Source organism: Amborella trichopoda, chromosome 5 (assembly GCF_054954075.1).
Source record: "Amborella trichopoda isolate Santa Cruz 75 chromosome 5, AtrichopodaSantaCruz75HAP2 v2.0, whole genome shotgun sequence".
NCBI lineage: Eukaryota > Viridiplantae > Streptophyta > Magnoliopsida > Amborellales > Amborellaceae > Amborella > Amborella trichopoda.
Genome location: NC_142340.1, coordinates 11748671 through 11766476, shown reverse-complemented (window position 1 = coordinate 11766476; position 17806 = coordinate 11748671). Strand labels below are relative to the sequence as shown.

The 17806-nt window shown below is 32.0% G+C and overlaps 1 protein-coding gene across 1 annotated transcript; it reads left to right on the top strand.

Annotated features, from left to right (window-relative positions):
• Window positions 1-15828: 15828 nt before the first annotated feature.
• On the top strand, window positions 15829-16933 carry LOC18443621 (uncharacterized). Its single transcript, XM_006853806.4, has 2 exons — window positions 15829-15923; window positions 16383-16933. Exons 1-2 carry the CDS (start codon window positions 15884-15886, stop codon window positions 16688-16690), a joined length of 348 nt encoding a protein of 115 aa, XP_006853868.1. The 5' UTR covers window positions 15829-15883; the 3' UTR covers window positions 16691-16933.
• The last annotated feature ends 873 nt before the right edge of the window (window positions 16934-17806 follow it).

Sequence of the window (17806 nt, the reverse complement as noted above, 5' to 3'; positions counted from 1 at the left end):
CCGAATTTTTTTTTTGAAAAAATTACAGTCCGGCAGACCGGATAGTCTCTTTAAAAGTTTTTTTGCGGTCCCTTTTATGTGGATAACATGGAGAGGTCTACTTCATTCTCAACTGCCCTCGGGTGTTATCCACTTGGAACCTTTTTGTTTTCAGGGACGTAGTAGCGTTGCCCATACCCTCCTATGCTTTGTGTGCTCCATAAATGCACATTTTTTTTCTTTTGTATTTAGAGTATAATGTATGCTCTTAAATACAACTCAACAAAGTCTCTCGTCTTTAATGTGGGAATCAAACCCACATCTTCTTCTCTCTACAAAGGCATTTTAGAAAAAAACAATAAAACTAAAGCAATATTTTGAAATACACTTAAGCATTTTTCAAACAATAATGGCAGTGGATCAGCTCTTAAATGAGAAAGCAAGGAGAAAGAGGGAGCTCCTTTCCAGCTTCTACTCTCATAACCAGGCCACCTCCAATGGCGTCACCAAATCTGCTTCATTGGAAGAGAGAGAAAAAAGGAGAACGATGGAGAGTAGAGAGAAAGGGTAGGTGAAAAGAGAGACGGCGGTTAGAGAAATATAAAGAGCAGATAGAGAGGGTGAGTAGAGAGAAAGAGGAGAGAGAGGTAGAAAGAGAAAGTGCGAGAGAGGTCAGGTAGAGAGAGACAATGACTTGAATAAAAACATGTGGCAACAAAACTGTGGGGAAGAGAGAGGCAGGTTCAATTTTATTGACTTTTGATTGGAGGGTCAAATACAAGAAAAAATAATCTTAGGGTTTAGAGTGTGATAAGAAAAATATTAGGGGGTAGGATGTGCAAAAAGTTGATTTTGAAAAGCTGGTTTTACTTTATTTACAGTAATTTACTAGAAACAATATGTTTTTCGCCAAAAATAGCTAGAAACACATGAGGATCCCCAAAAAAGTTAAATAATTGAAGAATACTATATATAATACAATATATATACCAAACAGATAATAGAATAATATGGGATTGTATACAATGAGACCAATTACCTTTTCTACAAGGAGATCATATAATCATTTGATGTGAAATCTGATAGTTTGGATGTGTCACAAAGTTCTAGCATATTTTTTTTTAACTTTGAGCTTGATCAATACAATAAGTGTAGCCACCCAATTTCACATCTAATGGTCAAGATCATTTGTTACCACTTTGTGGTCTTATGCTTTTCCTAATAATATTATCCAGAGTATGTTGATGTCAAGTAGATAGTCTATTCCAAAGACAACTAATTGCCATTCAAACAGACCCTCAATATATCGGTATTTGCAAATAACCGGGATGTCCATGTTACATAGTTGACGTCCATATTACATAGGCTGAGGTCATGAATTTGTCATTTCCACTTGTGGTTACATTTTTGAGTAATGTGAATGTTTCCTGACATATTTGTCTATTGAAGATCGTGATCCAAACCTTGATCATTTTGGTTTTTATGGATCTTATGATTTTTTTTCAAATTTTAACGGAGATGGTCTCATTTTTTAATTTGGGATTGTTTGGATCTCGCTATCTTTCAAACCAGTCTAAGTTTCAAATTCTCTCTCTCCCTCTCAGTTTACTTGTGTTTTGAATTCGATCTCTCTCAAAGTTTAACATTAAAAAATAACAATATGTTTGTTTAGACATACAATACAATTGAAATATCGGATTGTATACTATAACACCGTTTACTATTGTTACTATGATACTATTTTACAATTGTTACAAGGAAGTCACAATCACTTTTAGCCATTAGATGTCAAGTTAGATAGTTAGGATTGTGTCAAAGTTCAAGAAATTTTTATTTATTTTTTAATTTTGAATCTAGTCAATGACATATTTACAACCCCTAATTTAAAATCTAATGGAGAAGTGTGTGATTTTGAGCTAAAAATAAATGGTCTCTTTATGTAATTTCTCTTAAAATATATTCAACTTGAAGTATGCAGCAAAATTCAGCATTTGGTTCTCCATAAATTCAGCATTTGGTTCTCCATCTTTGTTTTTTTATACAAAGTCCAAGTAGAGTTTAAAGGAAAACGTTTATATAAGGCTGACACCTTAAACAATCAAATCAAAGCGCACATCAAAAATTCACTAGAAGAGGTTGTTTTGATACCAAAAAATCCTCAAATCCATTATTTCGACCTCAAGATATATGGACATAAGAAAAAATAGATATCAAATTTTCGAAATAGTGCATCTTGTAATACATTTTTTGAACCATCAATTTTCAAGAGTTTTAAGTATTCATAGATCTGCTCGATCTACACTAACTTTAAAATTTTAAATTTTATAAGTAGAGATAAAAATAAATTTTAACCGTCACAAAGATTTCCGGTATTGGAGAAACATCTTTCGATACTCTCTGATGGTGCGCCTGACTTTGATTTTTTAGGGCACCAGCCTTATACAAACCATACCCTTTACTAAAAGGGTATTTGCTCATCAAAGGCATTATTATGCATTGTGTTTTGATGTATAATATGTCGTAGGGTTGCTTGCACCCATGTTTTTTGCCATCTACATAGAAGTTTTCACTATTTCTACTGTAAACAAGAACTTCAATGCCCACGGCAACATATATATTTGTTTTTTTTTTTTTTCTTGTTCTTTTTTTAAAAAAATAAAATTTGTTAGTTATATATAACTATATCCTTGGGCTCAGTGTTCTTGTGCCACAGGTATCCAAAGTCTGGACAATTATTGATGCTCTCACAGGGGCAGTATGTATATTTACACTTCCATATTTTGCATTTAAAAGAATTAAAAATTAGAGAAACATAAATTCAATATGGACTTTGGTGCTGCATGGGAAAAATTACACCTTAAGATTGCGTACAGACCATCCAATTTTGGATGGTGTTAGATACACAAAGTCCTTTTTCTTTTATATGCTCATTTATGTTATTCTAAAGTGGATCATGATAATTCAGAAAAAGAAATCCCTTTTTATAAAAATTTATATCTGTTTCAGTGTTTAAAAAACGTTGAGTCTCGTTCGGTTCGACTCGAGAATCGGCACTGGATGTGCCGGCTCCGGCAAATTACACGGATTCGCCTGGTTCCAGAGAGAACGGGAGATCTGTACAGTGACTCGTCGATTCACTGTACGGAATCGACGAGTTCCGTGAAGAACACGGGCTGCACAGTGTTCTTCACAGGATTCTTCAAAATTTGTCATTTTTTGATCATTTTTCTTGTTTTTTTGGCAATGTGATCGAATATTCAGGCTTTATGCAGCTTTTTTCAGCCTTTTCATGGATTAAATAATGGAGAAATTTCGTGTTTTTGGATCATGAAAGTTGAGGTTTTAGGGTTTTCGCCTTTCCTTTTGTTTCATGCTAAATAGGATGAATCTGTGAAAATTTTTAGGCATTATAATCGTAAATGCATTCATCAAAAATATTATGTTACGAATTTGTGATAATCTTTGAGAAAAACTGAGAAATTTGGATATTGAAGCCACGTGTTCACGAAACCAGGTAAGAACTCTGGGTTTTTTTTTTTTTTTTCCGCCATTTGATCAATTTCAGTCCATATTTTGAAAATAATGAGTTACATTTGTAGGGTTTTAAATCTCTATCGTGTCTTTTATCATTTACCATATTTAGATTTATTTAATTTACTCAATTACAGCCTGATTTGTTAGATGAACACATAGATGTCTGTGAAAAAAATTTCAGCTGTTTTTTTTTTTTTTTCGCCTTTCGATTTTTTGTTCACAATATATTACAAATAATTTGTTAGATTTCCAGGGTTTTTAATCGTTATAGCCTTGTTTATAATCAGATGTATTCAATTTGATCTGATTTCTTCAATTTGAGCTTCATTTTATAGATTCAATGACTGTTGCATGTGAAGAATTGCGTTTTTGTTTTTTTGCTATATTTAATCTATTTGATTTTATTTATTGATGATAATGTGTTCATAATTTAGGTTTTTGATTCCTTATATTGTTGTTTATAAAAAAATGTACTCATTTGGATGTAATTTATTAGCTTGGAGGTGGATTTTTTAGTTAAAATGGCTGATGTAAGGTGGCTCTGTGAAGAATATATATATATATATATATATATATATATATATTGTAATCCATGATCGAATTTTTTTTGTAATCCAAGATTGACATTTTTGGAATCCATGATCGAATTGTTGTTTTTTTTTTTTTTGTAATCCATGATCGAATTTTTTGTTTTCTGTTTTTCCTTTTTTTTTTTTTTTTTTTTTTTTTTTTTGTGTAATCTATGATCGAATTTTGTTTTTTTTTTTTTTAAAAAAAATGGTTTTTAAAGAATCGATTAGTGCCTAGGGGTATTTTTGAAATTTTATAAAAAGATGTAAAAATGTAAAAGTAAGTATTAATAACCAAAACAATTTCTAATCTTTTCCATAATAATAAAAAAAATTAAAAATATATTACAAAAAAAATTCTTATTTTTGGGATTTTATATAATTTCTGTTGAATGTTTTTTTTAAATACATGGCTGGTCACCAAAATCGGAACCGGCCAGTAGCGAGTTCCGATCTAACCAGGCGGTTATCATTTAAATCGCCCAGTTTTTTTAACCTTGCTTGAAACTTATAATTTGGAGGGTCTGAAATGGTGCAAATCTCATAGATCTAAAATTTTTCAAAAGGGATGATTCAAAAGGAAGGGAGAAGATGGATCATGTTTAAGGTTCCAAATCGAATGTCTTTTCTTCGAGAGATATAATTATGGAGGTGAGGAGGATGATATATAGTGTTTCGGGTCCTCAATCTATCCTCAAAATAGGTTTTTGAGATGATGCATGCAATCTCGGGCAATTACACTATATCTTCTGTCAAAGATAATATAAAATTTGGATGGTTTTTGTGAGTCAAGTGAATGTTAAAATACCAAAAACCTCTAAGACCACAGTTTCTATGCAACTTAGAGCCACCCTAATATTTTTTTCCAAAATATATTTTTTATGCAAATACCCTCCCAACCAAATAAAAAATAATAAAATACTTAAACTACTCTCCTTTACTTTTACCTTACCCATGTCTCTTTCCTTTAACCCACTAAAATGGGCTCTCGTATTCTAAAAGTGTGGTCCGACAGTAAACACTCTGTAAAGGGCGGTTTGGCCATCGCAAAGGGCAGTCCGGCCGTAGATGTTTGCGGTCCGGTGGTCCCGTAGTAGACGTTGTTGGATTCCAGGGCTTCGGCACTATGTAAGAGCGGCCTGACAATACTCAGTTTAGGTCCGTTAGTTGTTTTAGGGCAGTTTGATATTTAAGTTTTTATAAAGGGCGGTCCGGCAATGCGATGATGTGCTCCGGCAACGTGCTACTGAGTCCAAACGTCAAAGTCAAATATGGCCAAAATGATTTTGTATATGAGAAAGGCATTTCCGTCTAAAAAAATGAGCATTTTCCTTGGGGGGAATTTACATAGAAAGTTTGTTTCGAAGAAAAAAGTGAAAGATAAAACTAGGTTGGAGGTAAGTTGTATAGACAGTGTGATCTTAGAGTTTTTTTTTTCTTGTAATTTTTTTTAAACGTATATTGAAAATAGATTTTTAATCCAAAATTTTAGAGATACATGATCTAAGTTAAGATGATCATGAATATATAAAATAATAAAATTTATAATATTTAAAAAGTGATTTTTTTTAAAAAAAAATATTCACCTTTGAAATTCATTTTAGCGCTAGTGATGGACATTAATGAGTCAGCAAACTCTTGCACTCGCTGACTCACCAAAAACTTTTCCTTCAAAATTTAAAGTACTGCACTAGAAAAGTAATTTTTGTTTTAATAGTGTTTTAAAGTTCCAAACAAGTAATTGAATGGGTGAAGGAAAACTTTTTATGGAGCCACTGTTCCAAGCAACCACAACGTATCCTTCTCATAAACTTGCAACCACAACAACCTAACCTTCTCATAAAAATAGATGGTGCAGGATGAGCTGAGATGTCAGTGTCAACACATCTTGCACCATCTACTGTTTGTTGGACAGCACAAGGGTTCCAGCCGCATGCGACTGCGGCCAAAAAATAACCTCGCCATTGCTTTAATATTTTAGGAAATAAAATTTAGGCCTAAAATATCTAGTGTTCTAACTTCTATATAACATACAACTAACTTGATTGTCTGAAAAACCGAGTGGATGGCTGCAAACTAAAAACTTATATGAAGACCAATGTTTTAAACATTGAACCGGTGGGTTGAATTGGTCACCCAATGGTTTTGAATCGAACCGGCCGATTCAATGAGTCGGTTCAGTAGTTCATAGTATTTTTGTTTTTTAAAAGAAAAAGAACAAAAAACAAAGAGAAAGTAAAAATCCGGGGATGAGAAAATGAAAAAAAAAAAAAATCGAAGTCAAAATCAAAATTTTGATTTTATCTAATAGGAACTATAGAATAAAATAAAAAAATTCAAATAAAAAATACGTACATCACAAATCAAGCTCAAAATGAAAAAGAAAACCCAATTTTCATCTTCTTATTTCATCTAATTGTAGCTATAGATCCAAAAAAAGGTTTTAGATCTTATAGAATAGTTGAAACAAGATTGAAATTATGAATTCTTGAGAGAAAATAGATAAAAAAAATTACAGAGGAGAATACAAGAAAATGAGGGGAAGAAACCAAAAATGGATCCTAGCAAAGCTTCTATTTTGATTATAAAAATTTTGCCATGACTTTTGCATACCAATGTGCTAGGAACATTTTGGGACAAATTTGACAGAATTCTATGAAACAATGGAAGAGAAATTGAAGAAGACTTTCAATTTCAATTTCAATTTCAAGAAATTCTAAGATTTGGACTCTCTATTTCTTTTATTTTTGTTTCGATCAAAAGATGGTTGTATAAATAGGAGAGATGGCTAAAAAACTAGCATTTTGGCACTAATTTATAGATTTTTGACGAAGAAACGAGGGAGAGTGATAAAAAATATTCGGTTCTGGTTTATTGAAAGAAATTATTTTTTTTTAAAAAAAAAAAAAAAAAAACGAACTATGAGGGGATTTAGAATGATCCTACACGATCCCAAACCTATCGGCTTGTCAATATAGAGATACTTAACATCAAATTTAATGTTTTTCCTTGTTCATTTGGTGTTCCTATGATTATACAAATGGTATAGTCCATTATATTGTGGTCTTATCCCTATCTAGTTGCAGTTCTAACCTAGAAATGTGGGTACACTTAATCAAAAAAAATTGTATAGGGTGGCTCCTTGTCTGCCCAAATGGTTTATTGAATAAAAAAAAGTTTATATAAGGATGCTCCCTTATAATGTAGAATTATGGATGCCTCTCAAAAATCCATCGGAAAAGGTAGTTTTAATGTTGAAAAACTCTTTGATTGATCATCTCGACATTGAGTTGAATGACTATGAAAAATAAAAATATTTTAAGTCTAAAAAATAGTGTATTTTACAACATATTATTTGCACCGTCTATTTTCAAAATTTTCATATGTTTATAGATCTACTTGATTTTAACTAATTTTAAAATTTAAAATTTTATAATTAGATATAAAAATAGATTTTGAGATAATCCTAAGAACATTTTACATAAAAATTATATACCATGACAAAATTTGAAGGTGCACCTTACCTCTACACCTACGGATGCATCCGTATGCCAATTGCACCCTCATTGAATTTGGTTTTCTACAATGAGCTTTGAGCCTTTGAATGTAATAGGACCTCATTTCAAGACTAATGCAGCCTGCGTTGTTCAATTTATTCGTGAACATGTTTAGAATTCAACCAAACGAATGAATGCAATTACTGAACCTTTTATTATTTTTGAAAGCTCTATACGCATGTAATAAGTGTTATTCTAGTGAAAGGTCGCAAACACCCTAAGCAAACACCACAAGCTTAAACAAACACTCCAAGCCTTGGTGTAAACTTAGATAGTTGGAGTGTGTCATTTCTAAAGTTGGATATGTTAGGTTTTTGTGGTCATTAAAGGCTTTATGAGAACATGTAATCTATACTTGTGTGGAACAATAAACTCTAAACTATACTTGAGTGGAACAATAAACTCCAGTAGGAGTGTGGTCTAGAGAGACCAAGAGAGTGTGGTTTAGAGGGACCAAGACACTGAGGTCCAAAGGGACGGAGAGATTATGGTCCAGAGGGACCAAGATAGACAAATGTTATTTGTCGATACTCAAACTTGGCTCGACGTATTATGCCAATCGAGTTGAAAAACACTTAATTACCTGAGCATAGAGCACCGATGAGGGTTAGCAAGATCATCCCTTAATGAGGTCAGAGTTGCTTAGGGTAGAGAGCCAATGGACTGTGTGACCTTTGTGTGTGATGGTAAGCTTGCAGAGACGAGGGCCAAAACCTCATCTTTGAACTATGATATGACAACCGTATTGGGAAACAGAGTCATCATTGAGGATAATGCATGTATATGTGTGAGAAATTACCCTATGCACCATAAACCTGTGGTTGCATGAGGTTTGTATGACTTTGGACTTGTCTCTAGGGGAAAACCTATAACCTACAGATTGGGATTGTGTCCCCTCACCTATTGACTGACGTTGATAGCCCAATCATGAACCCTTACGATGGTCTGTGAGTTATGGGAACTGTTTGGCCAATTTGAGAAAGTGGGTGTGGGTTAGAATCCACAGTAATAAATAGAGTGCTTCAATAATTTTATAATTATTTGATCTAGTTAGATTCAAATCCTATCAAAATTATTTGGAATTGATTATTTTGATGTTAAATGATTTTTAGATTGATAGTTTGAATTTTTAGATGTCTCTAGATATTTTATTTTTTCAAATTAGATTTATAAATAGAGAGATATTAAATTTTTAGTATTTTAATATTCAAAGAGAAAATAAAATACTTTTATTTTTCTAAAAAGAATTATTATAATTTTTATTTCATTTAATATATGGGGGCCCACCATAAAACTTGCATGTGGGGAGGTGTGTGGGGCCCACTTGGGGCTCCATAATGAGCATGCCCCACATCAGAGTATTTTCCTACTCTAGTAGCTTGTGAAAGAAGCCATGCACTTTTGATTGAAATTCGTGGAAAGTGTTTTGCATATATTTTGATTGAAATTAGACAGGAAAGTTTTAAAAATTAAGATCTTTGATTTTTAGAAGATTATGGAATGGAAAGAAAAGTATGATATATTTTCCATATTTTTATTTTTTGATAGTATTAGGTTAATGAAACTGAAAGATGAAGTTCTAGCACATTTCTTGTAATCATGATGACAATTATCTAGATTTAATCTTTAATTATGATGGCAATTGTCTAGACTTAATCTCAATAAGGATGACTAACTCTAGGAAACCCTAACCCTAAAAAAAATCTATAAAAGAGGGAAATATCTACAATATCTACACCTCTCATCTCTCTCTCTTCTTTGGCATGCCCCATAGCCCTAAGAGCCCAAAGAAGGGGCACACCCCACTTAGTACGACATTGAGGTCTTCATCTTGTTCCATTGCTCTCATATTAATTAAAGGTTGTAGCTTATGGTTTATCATGCTTCAAAGATCTGAGATAGAACATTGATCTTGTGTGCCATTGAAGGAAAAAACCTAGTGTGGGGTGTGCAAAGTCTAATTGAGGTAATCTTCTGATAATAATATTTATGGTTCGTAGTTTCATGTTTTCTTATTCCTATGAGTTTTATGTGTTTCATGATCCACAGATCAAGTTTATGCAATTTTATTTGTGTAATAAAGAATGGCTAAAGTGGCAGTAAGAGAGTATCCTTGGTTTGTGTTTGTTTATTATTTCTCATAATGTATGTGGACTCTTGTAAGTAATCCGGGTAGTAAAAATAAAAGAAAAAAAGAAAAATTTTAATTGGTATACACTTGCCTGTGTTATATTGTCCTACTTTCAAGATACCCGGTCTGGCCTACAAAAACCTTGCTGGGGCCACAAAATTTAACCCAATGGTTGAGCCTGCATGAATCAAGCCAACCTGTTTTTACTTTTTTTTTTTTTTAATTTTAGGCTTGAACTAGACATGTTGCCAACTCTCATATCTTCACATAAAGTCAAAACAAATTCTTTTCAAATTATCATGATTTACCTCACTTACTTGTACATCTGAATGTAGTAAATGCCACTATTTTGTACTAAAGTTTAACAGTCTCATTGTATTCCTCTTTGTAAAGAAGAAAAGGTTTAGTGTCATTCAATTCAAATGTGTAGCTATTCTAAAATGGTTTTGTTAGGCTATACCACTTGTGATGTAGGCCCTTAAAGTGTTTAACATTTTTAAACATTTAGATACCCTTATTCTATAGTATAATACCTTTTTGTTTATGGGTATTTTAAGTAATTAGTTAATGGTAAAGTAGAAATTTTTTATAGAAACAAAAACATTTATCAACAGTAGTGGACAATAACATCATCGATATGGTGTGTGACGTCACCTTCAAGATGCATTAATTGTTTTTAACTACTAATAAAATGTTACTAGTTTTTTATAAAAATATTCATTCTACCTTTCTAAATGATAAAAATGCCTCTACTTATAAAATTTTGTATTACAATTTAAAGGAATTTTAGTGCCCAAAAATATTGAGCATGGTCTACACCACCAAATGGTGTAGCCTAATAAAAAGGATATCTTCAACATGGATTCACGAAAGGATCTTTTTTAGAATAGAAATAACAAAACCCAATTATTTATCAGAAGGGGTGGTACCATGGCCACATCATGTGGATGCTTGAAGGTTGCACGAGTACCCTTCAATACTTGGGCCTATCCAGAGGCTACAATTTGATTTTATTTTTTGAAAATTTAGCTCACATGAAGAAATTCTTTTCAAATTATCATGATTTACCCCACTTACTTGTAAGTCTGAATGTGGTAAACGCCACTATTTTGTCCTAAAGTTCACACTCTCACTGTATTCCTCTTTGTAAAGAAGAAAAGTTTTAGTGCCATCTAATTCAAATGTGTAGCTATTCTAAAAGGGTTTTGTTAGGCTACATTATAGACTCTTAAAGTGCTTAATATTTTTAGACATTTAGATACCCTTATCCTATAGTATAATACCTTTTTGTTTATGGGTATTTTAAGTAATTAGTTAATGGTAAGGTAGAAATTCTTTATAGAAACAAAATCATTTATTAATAATAGTGGACAATAAGATCACCAATATGGTGTGTGACGTCATCCTCAAGATGCATTAATTGTTTTTAACTACTAATAAAATAGTACTACTTTTTAATAAAAATATCCATTCTAACTTTTTAAATGACCAAAAATGCTCCTACTTGAAAAATTTTGTATTACAATTCAAAAATATTTTAGTGTCAAAAAATGTTGAGCATGCTCTACACCACCAAGTGATGTAGTCTACCAAAACCCATTCTAAAAAAGCTATCTTCAAGATGGATTCACTTAAGGATCTCTTTTGGAATAGAAATAACAGAACCCATTTCTTTAACAGAAGGGGTGGTACCATGGCCACATCATGTGGATGCTTGAAGGGTGCACGAGTACCCTTCAATACTTGGGAATATCCAAAGGCTACAATTTGATTTTATTTTTTGAAAATTTAACTCACATGAAAATTAGGGTTTCCATGCATCTAATAGTGCATCTAATAAAGATATAAAATAATTTAAGTAAAATATTAACTAAATACCCTTAATTTTTAAGGATATTTTAATTAATTATGTGAATTATTTTTTATTTAGTACATCATATTAACTTACATGTGAATCCATATTTTCATGTAAATAAAATTTGTAAAAGATAAGTAAAAATAAAAAATAAAATTTTCCTATAAGAAATAAAACACAAAACCATTGAGTCATAAGTGCAACGGGTCAAGTCAGGTTGCGTCCAAGTTGACCAGACTAGGTTCCACTTGGATGTAGACCTTGGTCCAGTCCAAGTCATTTGGACCTGGCCTGACTCAGACCCCAGTCTAGTATTGAAAATAAAATAAAAAATATTTTATATATTGTAAAATATGTATTTTATATATTTATGTATTATATACCGACCCGACCTGACCCGATAGGGTCCAAGCCATACCTGACCAGGATCTTCTCCAAGTCATTTGGACCTTAACCCACCCCGCTAGGTCCAAAACATGGCGACCCGACTTGCCACCCCTAATATTGAGCGGTCCAGATTCAATGTTCAGCTGGATTGGTACTTTCCTTCTTAAAATAAACCTCCATGGAAGCCGTGTAGGGCAGTTTGAACGTCGGATACAAAAAAGAAACTAATCGTGGACAGGTTGGATGAAGTGTTTGGTGTCTTCAAATTCATGTGCTTTGAAGTTTGAAGCATTGGCCACCTTGGTGGTATATAGTTTATATAGAGCCGAGGAGCCCACTTCAAAAATTTTACTAGAAGAGATTGTTTTAATTCTCAAATATCTTTAAATTGATCATCTCGGTATCAAGATGCATGGACATAGGAAAAAAATAGATTTCAAGTTTTGAAAATAGTGCATCTTGTAACACATTTTTTTACTGTCAATTTTCAAGATTTTTAAATTGTCAAAGATCTGCTCGATGTACGCTATTTTTGAAGCTTTTAAATTTTACAATTAAAAATGAAAATATATTTTAAGATAATTACAAAGATTTCCAGTATTATAGCCACATTTCTTGAAGTATTTGAACGTGCGCTCTACTTTAATTATTCAGAGCCTTGGCTCTATACAAAGAAAGAGAAACTACTTTATGATCCTGTTTTGTTTTTCTACGGTATTATTCTCTTTCAACAGCAGTTTAACGCTGCACACAAGGAATGTATACCTTCAATTAATAGGGGAAAAAGTTTAATATAAGGTTGAAGTTTTAAACAATCAAACCAATGGTTTAAAAAACGGATTGGTGACCCGGATTGGGCTTCCATAAAACCGATTTGGATCGGTAAATCGGCGATCCGAATCGGGAATCGGGTGAATCGGTCAGAATAAAGCTTAAAAAAAATCCGAAAAAATTATTAAAATTCATTATAAATATTGTTTTTTAGGAATTCAATAAGACATGAGGGTACTCCATTAAGAATTTTCATGTTTTTGAATGAATATGCGAATATTGATATGTTCTTTCTCTGCATGAACCGCCATTCAGCATTTAATTTACATCACACAAAAGGATAAATATAGAATTATCATGGAATAAGTATATCAACATACATGGACTACAATAAAGCATAAAATGAGTAACATATGATCTAAAAATAAAATGATAGACGACGTTATTGTTCTTCTTGGTCACGTTGGTGCCATTGATTGAATTTGTTTAACAATTCATTGATTCGATCTAAAAACGAATCATCGATATTAGCAGGCGTCTGACTATTCCCAAATCCCTGAGTGTTAGTGTTTTGTTGTGTTCCCAATCTAAAATCCCCGAAGATTGTCCATCCTTCATGCTCACCTGCACTGTCGTGCTCATCCCTACATTGTTGCTGTTGGGACTCGATATGTGAATAATATGGCTGGGATAGGGTGGCTTCAGAATCATCATCTCTCTCATTTTCTCTTTGAATAATATGGATTAAAAAATAATAATAACAAATTTTAAAAAAAATCAATCATAGATTAAAAAAAAAAATCACAAATTTTCAAAAAATTCTATCATGGATTGCAAAAAAAAATTCAATCATGGATTAAAAAAAAAAAATCACAAAGTTTCAAAAAATTCTATCATGGATTACAAAAAAAAATTCGATCATGGATTAAAAAAAAAAATCACAAATTTTTAAAAAATTCAATCATGGATTACAAAAAACTCGATCATGGATTACATAAAATTCGATCATGGATTACAAAAAAAAACAAACAAAAAAAAACAAAAAATTCAATCGTGGATTACAAAAAAAGAAAAAAACAATTCGATCATGGATTACAAAAAATTCAATCATGGATTACAAAAAACTCTATCATGGGTTACAAAAAAAACAAAAACAAAAAATTCGATCATGGATTACAAAAAAAAAAACAAACATTTCGATCATGGATTACAAAAAAGAAACAAACATTTCGATCATGTATTACAAAACATTCGATCATGGATTACAAAAAATTCTATCATGGGTTACAAAAAAAAAAAATTCGATCATGGATTACAAGAAAAAAAAAAACAAACATTTCGATCATGGATTACAAAAAATTCGATCATGGATTACAAAAAATTCTATCATGGGTTACAAAAAAAAAAAAAAAACAAAAAATTTGATCATGGATTACAAAAAAAAAAAAAAAAACAATTCGATCATGGATTACAAAAAAATCGATCACGTATTACAAAAAAATCTATCATGGATTACACAAAAAAAAAAAAAAAAAAAAAAAAAAAAAAAAAAAAAAAAAAAAAAAAAAAAAAAAAAAAGTTTAATACGGACTCGCTGATTCACTGTACGGACTCGCCGATTCCGTACAGTGAAGACCCGTCCATGGCGATTTACGAGTCCGGTTCGACTCGACGTCTTTTTAAACACTGAATCAAACTAAACTAATACACCCCTTAAAAATTACTAAAAGAAGGTGTTTCAATGTCCAAAAACCCTCAAAATCTAATCATTATATATATAAAAAAAGACAAAGGTTTCTATACTTCTCCTATTGCATAAAAAATATATGCTTCCCCTATTGCATAGAAAATATATGCTTCCAACCATCAAATTTAAATCAAGTGAACCCTTGACCTTTGATCTAGATATGATGTCTCAAAGTATTTTATTTTTAGTATTTTTTATACAAATTATATAAATATGAAATTAATATGTATCATCATCTCAATGAGGCGCAATTCAAAAGAATGTTTCAAAAAAATATAATGATCAAAATGCCTCTTAAAATTTGTAAGGTATTTTGGTCATTTTATTTTATTAAAAATATTTTTTTTATAATTTTTTACAAATGCGAGTTGAAGAGTAGTGGATGCCCAACATTTGGTAGTAAAATGTTGTGTAAAAAAATAAAAAATAAAATAACGTAGAGGCGTGACATTGCGATTGAAGCCATCTTAGCCATCCATTCAGAATGGACGGTTGGGTAGGAAGAAACGTATAAGTTTTATGTGGAAGAGGAAGTATAAAAAACTTGTTATAAAAGAAAAAAAAAAAAAAGGGGAAAGAGAGGACTTCGAGTGTGTATATTATAATGCATTATCAAGTGTTTGTAACTTTAAATTTTGTAATTAAAAATAAAAATAAAATTGTCAGCATCATAGACATCTTCGCTACTAAAAAGGCAAGGTTTGTATACGGTAACAACCTTATATTATTGAAGTAAGGTGTATCTCATAACTATGCTGAAAATGCGGATTCGGTGTTGAAAAGCCTTAGGATGATATGAAAATTTATTGTTGCCCGTAATTGTGGCATTTAAGGTTTCAAAAAAAGCGACGATCAAGTACATCTATACACATTTGAAAATTATGAAAATGATTGGTCAGATATTGTGTCAGAAGGTTAACTATTTTTTAGGATTAGAGACTTTATTTTTTTTATTTTTTATTATTATTATTTTTACGTCTACGAGAATCTCGAGAGGCTAAGATGATCGATTTGAACAGTCTCCTCTTTGAGTTCTTTAGGTGCACCTTATCCGTACAGTATAAGATTGACGCCATATATAAACTTATTCCGTATTAAAATGACATGTTTCAACACGCAAGTTAAGGTGTAGCAGTTAAAGTGTATAAATACCTCGGCGATTCCCAATCGTAGTATGATTGTTTAGGGCATCAGTCACATACAAACAACGCTCATTAATACTGGAGCCTGGTCTTCCTCCGACGGCGAAGAGACGCATTTATATTTCGTCATATAAAGAAATAATTAAATACTAAATATTATTATTATTAATAAATATCTGTAATAATACGGGCATTCATAATCATCAATTCCATGGAAGAATCCAAACCAGAGGAAAACGTGCGATCAACGGGTGAGTCCATTTGTTGTTTCTTCATAGTATTTTGGCACTCTTTTTTTTTTTTGATATTTGTTAGAAACTGCAAGTCCATTTGTTTTGATTTATTTCTGCATTATCAGAGGCATATATGGTTTCATGGATTTGATGTGGGGATTGTTGTCTTTGATTTTTCTGAGAAGTTTTTTTGCAAAATTTTGTCTTTGATTTTTTGAGATTCTGCGTCTTTTTCAGTCATTTATTGTCAGGATTTTAAACATTCAGTGAATTTTGGTATTGAATTTTTCTATTTGATGTTTGCTTTTTTTATTTGTTCGAAAGATGTCTTCAAAGTCGGCGTTCTTTTGCAATTACAGTCATTTGTCCATGGATATGATATTCCAACTCTCTCTCTCTCTCTCTCTCTCACATATGATATTGTAACTATCTATGTCTGAATTTGTTTCCTTCTTTTAATATTTTGCAATGGTGCAGATGTGAAGGCCCCGAATCTCTTGGAGAGGGCGAAAGAAGAGATTGAAGCAATAATGCACAGTGAGAAATCACACGAAAGGGAAACGCATGGTACAAGAGATGACATTGATGAAAACACCCCTCTCGATGAGGTTAAAGCGCCCACTGTGTTCGAACGAGCAAAAGAAGAGATCGAAGCTCTGGTTCAGACTGTTCACCCAAAGAAAGAACCCATTAATAACCCAGGAGGACCCCCTGAGAAAAACAGGGGTGGTTTTTGGGCTTTTCTTGGAAGTAGGTTCGAGAAATTTTGCTCCCCAAATCGCTAAAGTTCGCAACCATTTCCATTTGGAATGCATGTTTTGGTGGGTGTTTTTCTTTTTCGTTTTTTGTCTTCTTTGGGTGGGTTTTGTGACATGTTTATTTTCCAAAAGAAAATAGATTGGTTCCATGGTATGAATAAATTGGTAAATTAGAGTGGTCTCTGTATTATTGTTGATGATGGTTTTGTACAAATGGTATTGGTAACAGTTTTCTGATCGTTATTTCATTATGTGGTGATAATTCTAGTTTACGGGTTTCTCTGCCTTTCGTATTTGATTTGATCTTATGAAGTGTTTGTTACTGTGCTTCTGTCTATTTATTTGTCTTCTTTGATTGGACTGTGTTGATGTGTATATTTCTGAGTTAATTGGAAACAATTATGTATTTGTTTAAAGTGAAGAATTTCCCTTCTGGTTGATTATTAATCACTTTTTCGGGGTTTCTTTGAAATATTATTCGCTTTTATTTTATCATTTATTATTTATTTGAGCAATGAAACAATGAGAGCTTCAGTGTATGCAGTTTGGTTTATTGGCAAACATTTTCTCTATAGGTCGTGATCAACTATGTCCCACTTAGTAAAATTAGTCTTTTTTTCTTAGATTCATCTTTATAATAAGCGTTTTGTTCTTGTCCTTCTTAAACCAATCTATTATCAGCTGTCAGGGATGTTTTACTTGGTCATTTTTGAGAACCAATTTATGTGAGGTCTATATAGCTGAATCTGGGAATTATTCGATGAATCTAGGGTCCTGGAAATGTCAAGAAATTGTCATATCTTTCTCTAAGCTGTTTTTTATTTGCATTTAGATGCTTCTTTGTACTTTTGTAGTAGGAAATCGAAGGATTTCACCATGCACGTCTGTTACTGTTTGACGATTTTTCGCAAATCTAATATTGAGATGTAAAATACTATTGGAAATAATTCAAGTTGGAGAGGGGATTCTTCAATTTTATTGAGGGAGAAATATGGGTTTATGATTTCAAATGGGAGGATTTGAGAACTGTTTTGAAAGATTTAAGGAGGGTACTGAGTACATAACCCAAGATTTTCTCTGTCATGCTGTGAAAAGCTTTTTCTGTTTTGCACTAGCAAACCTAAGATAAGACCTCTATGCTAG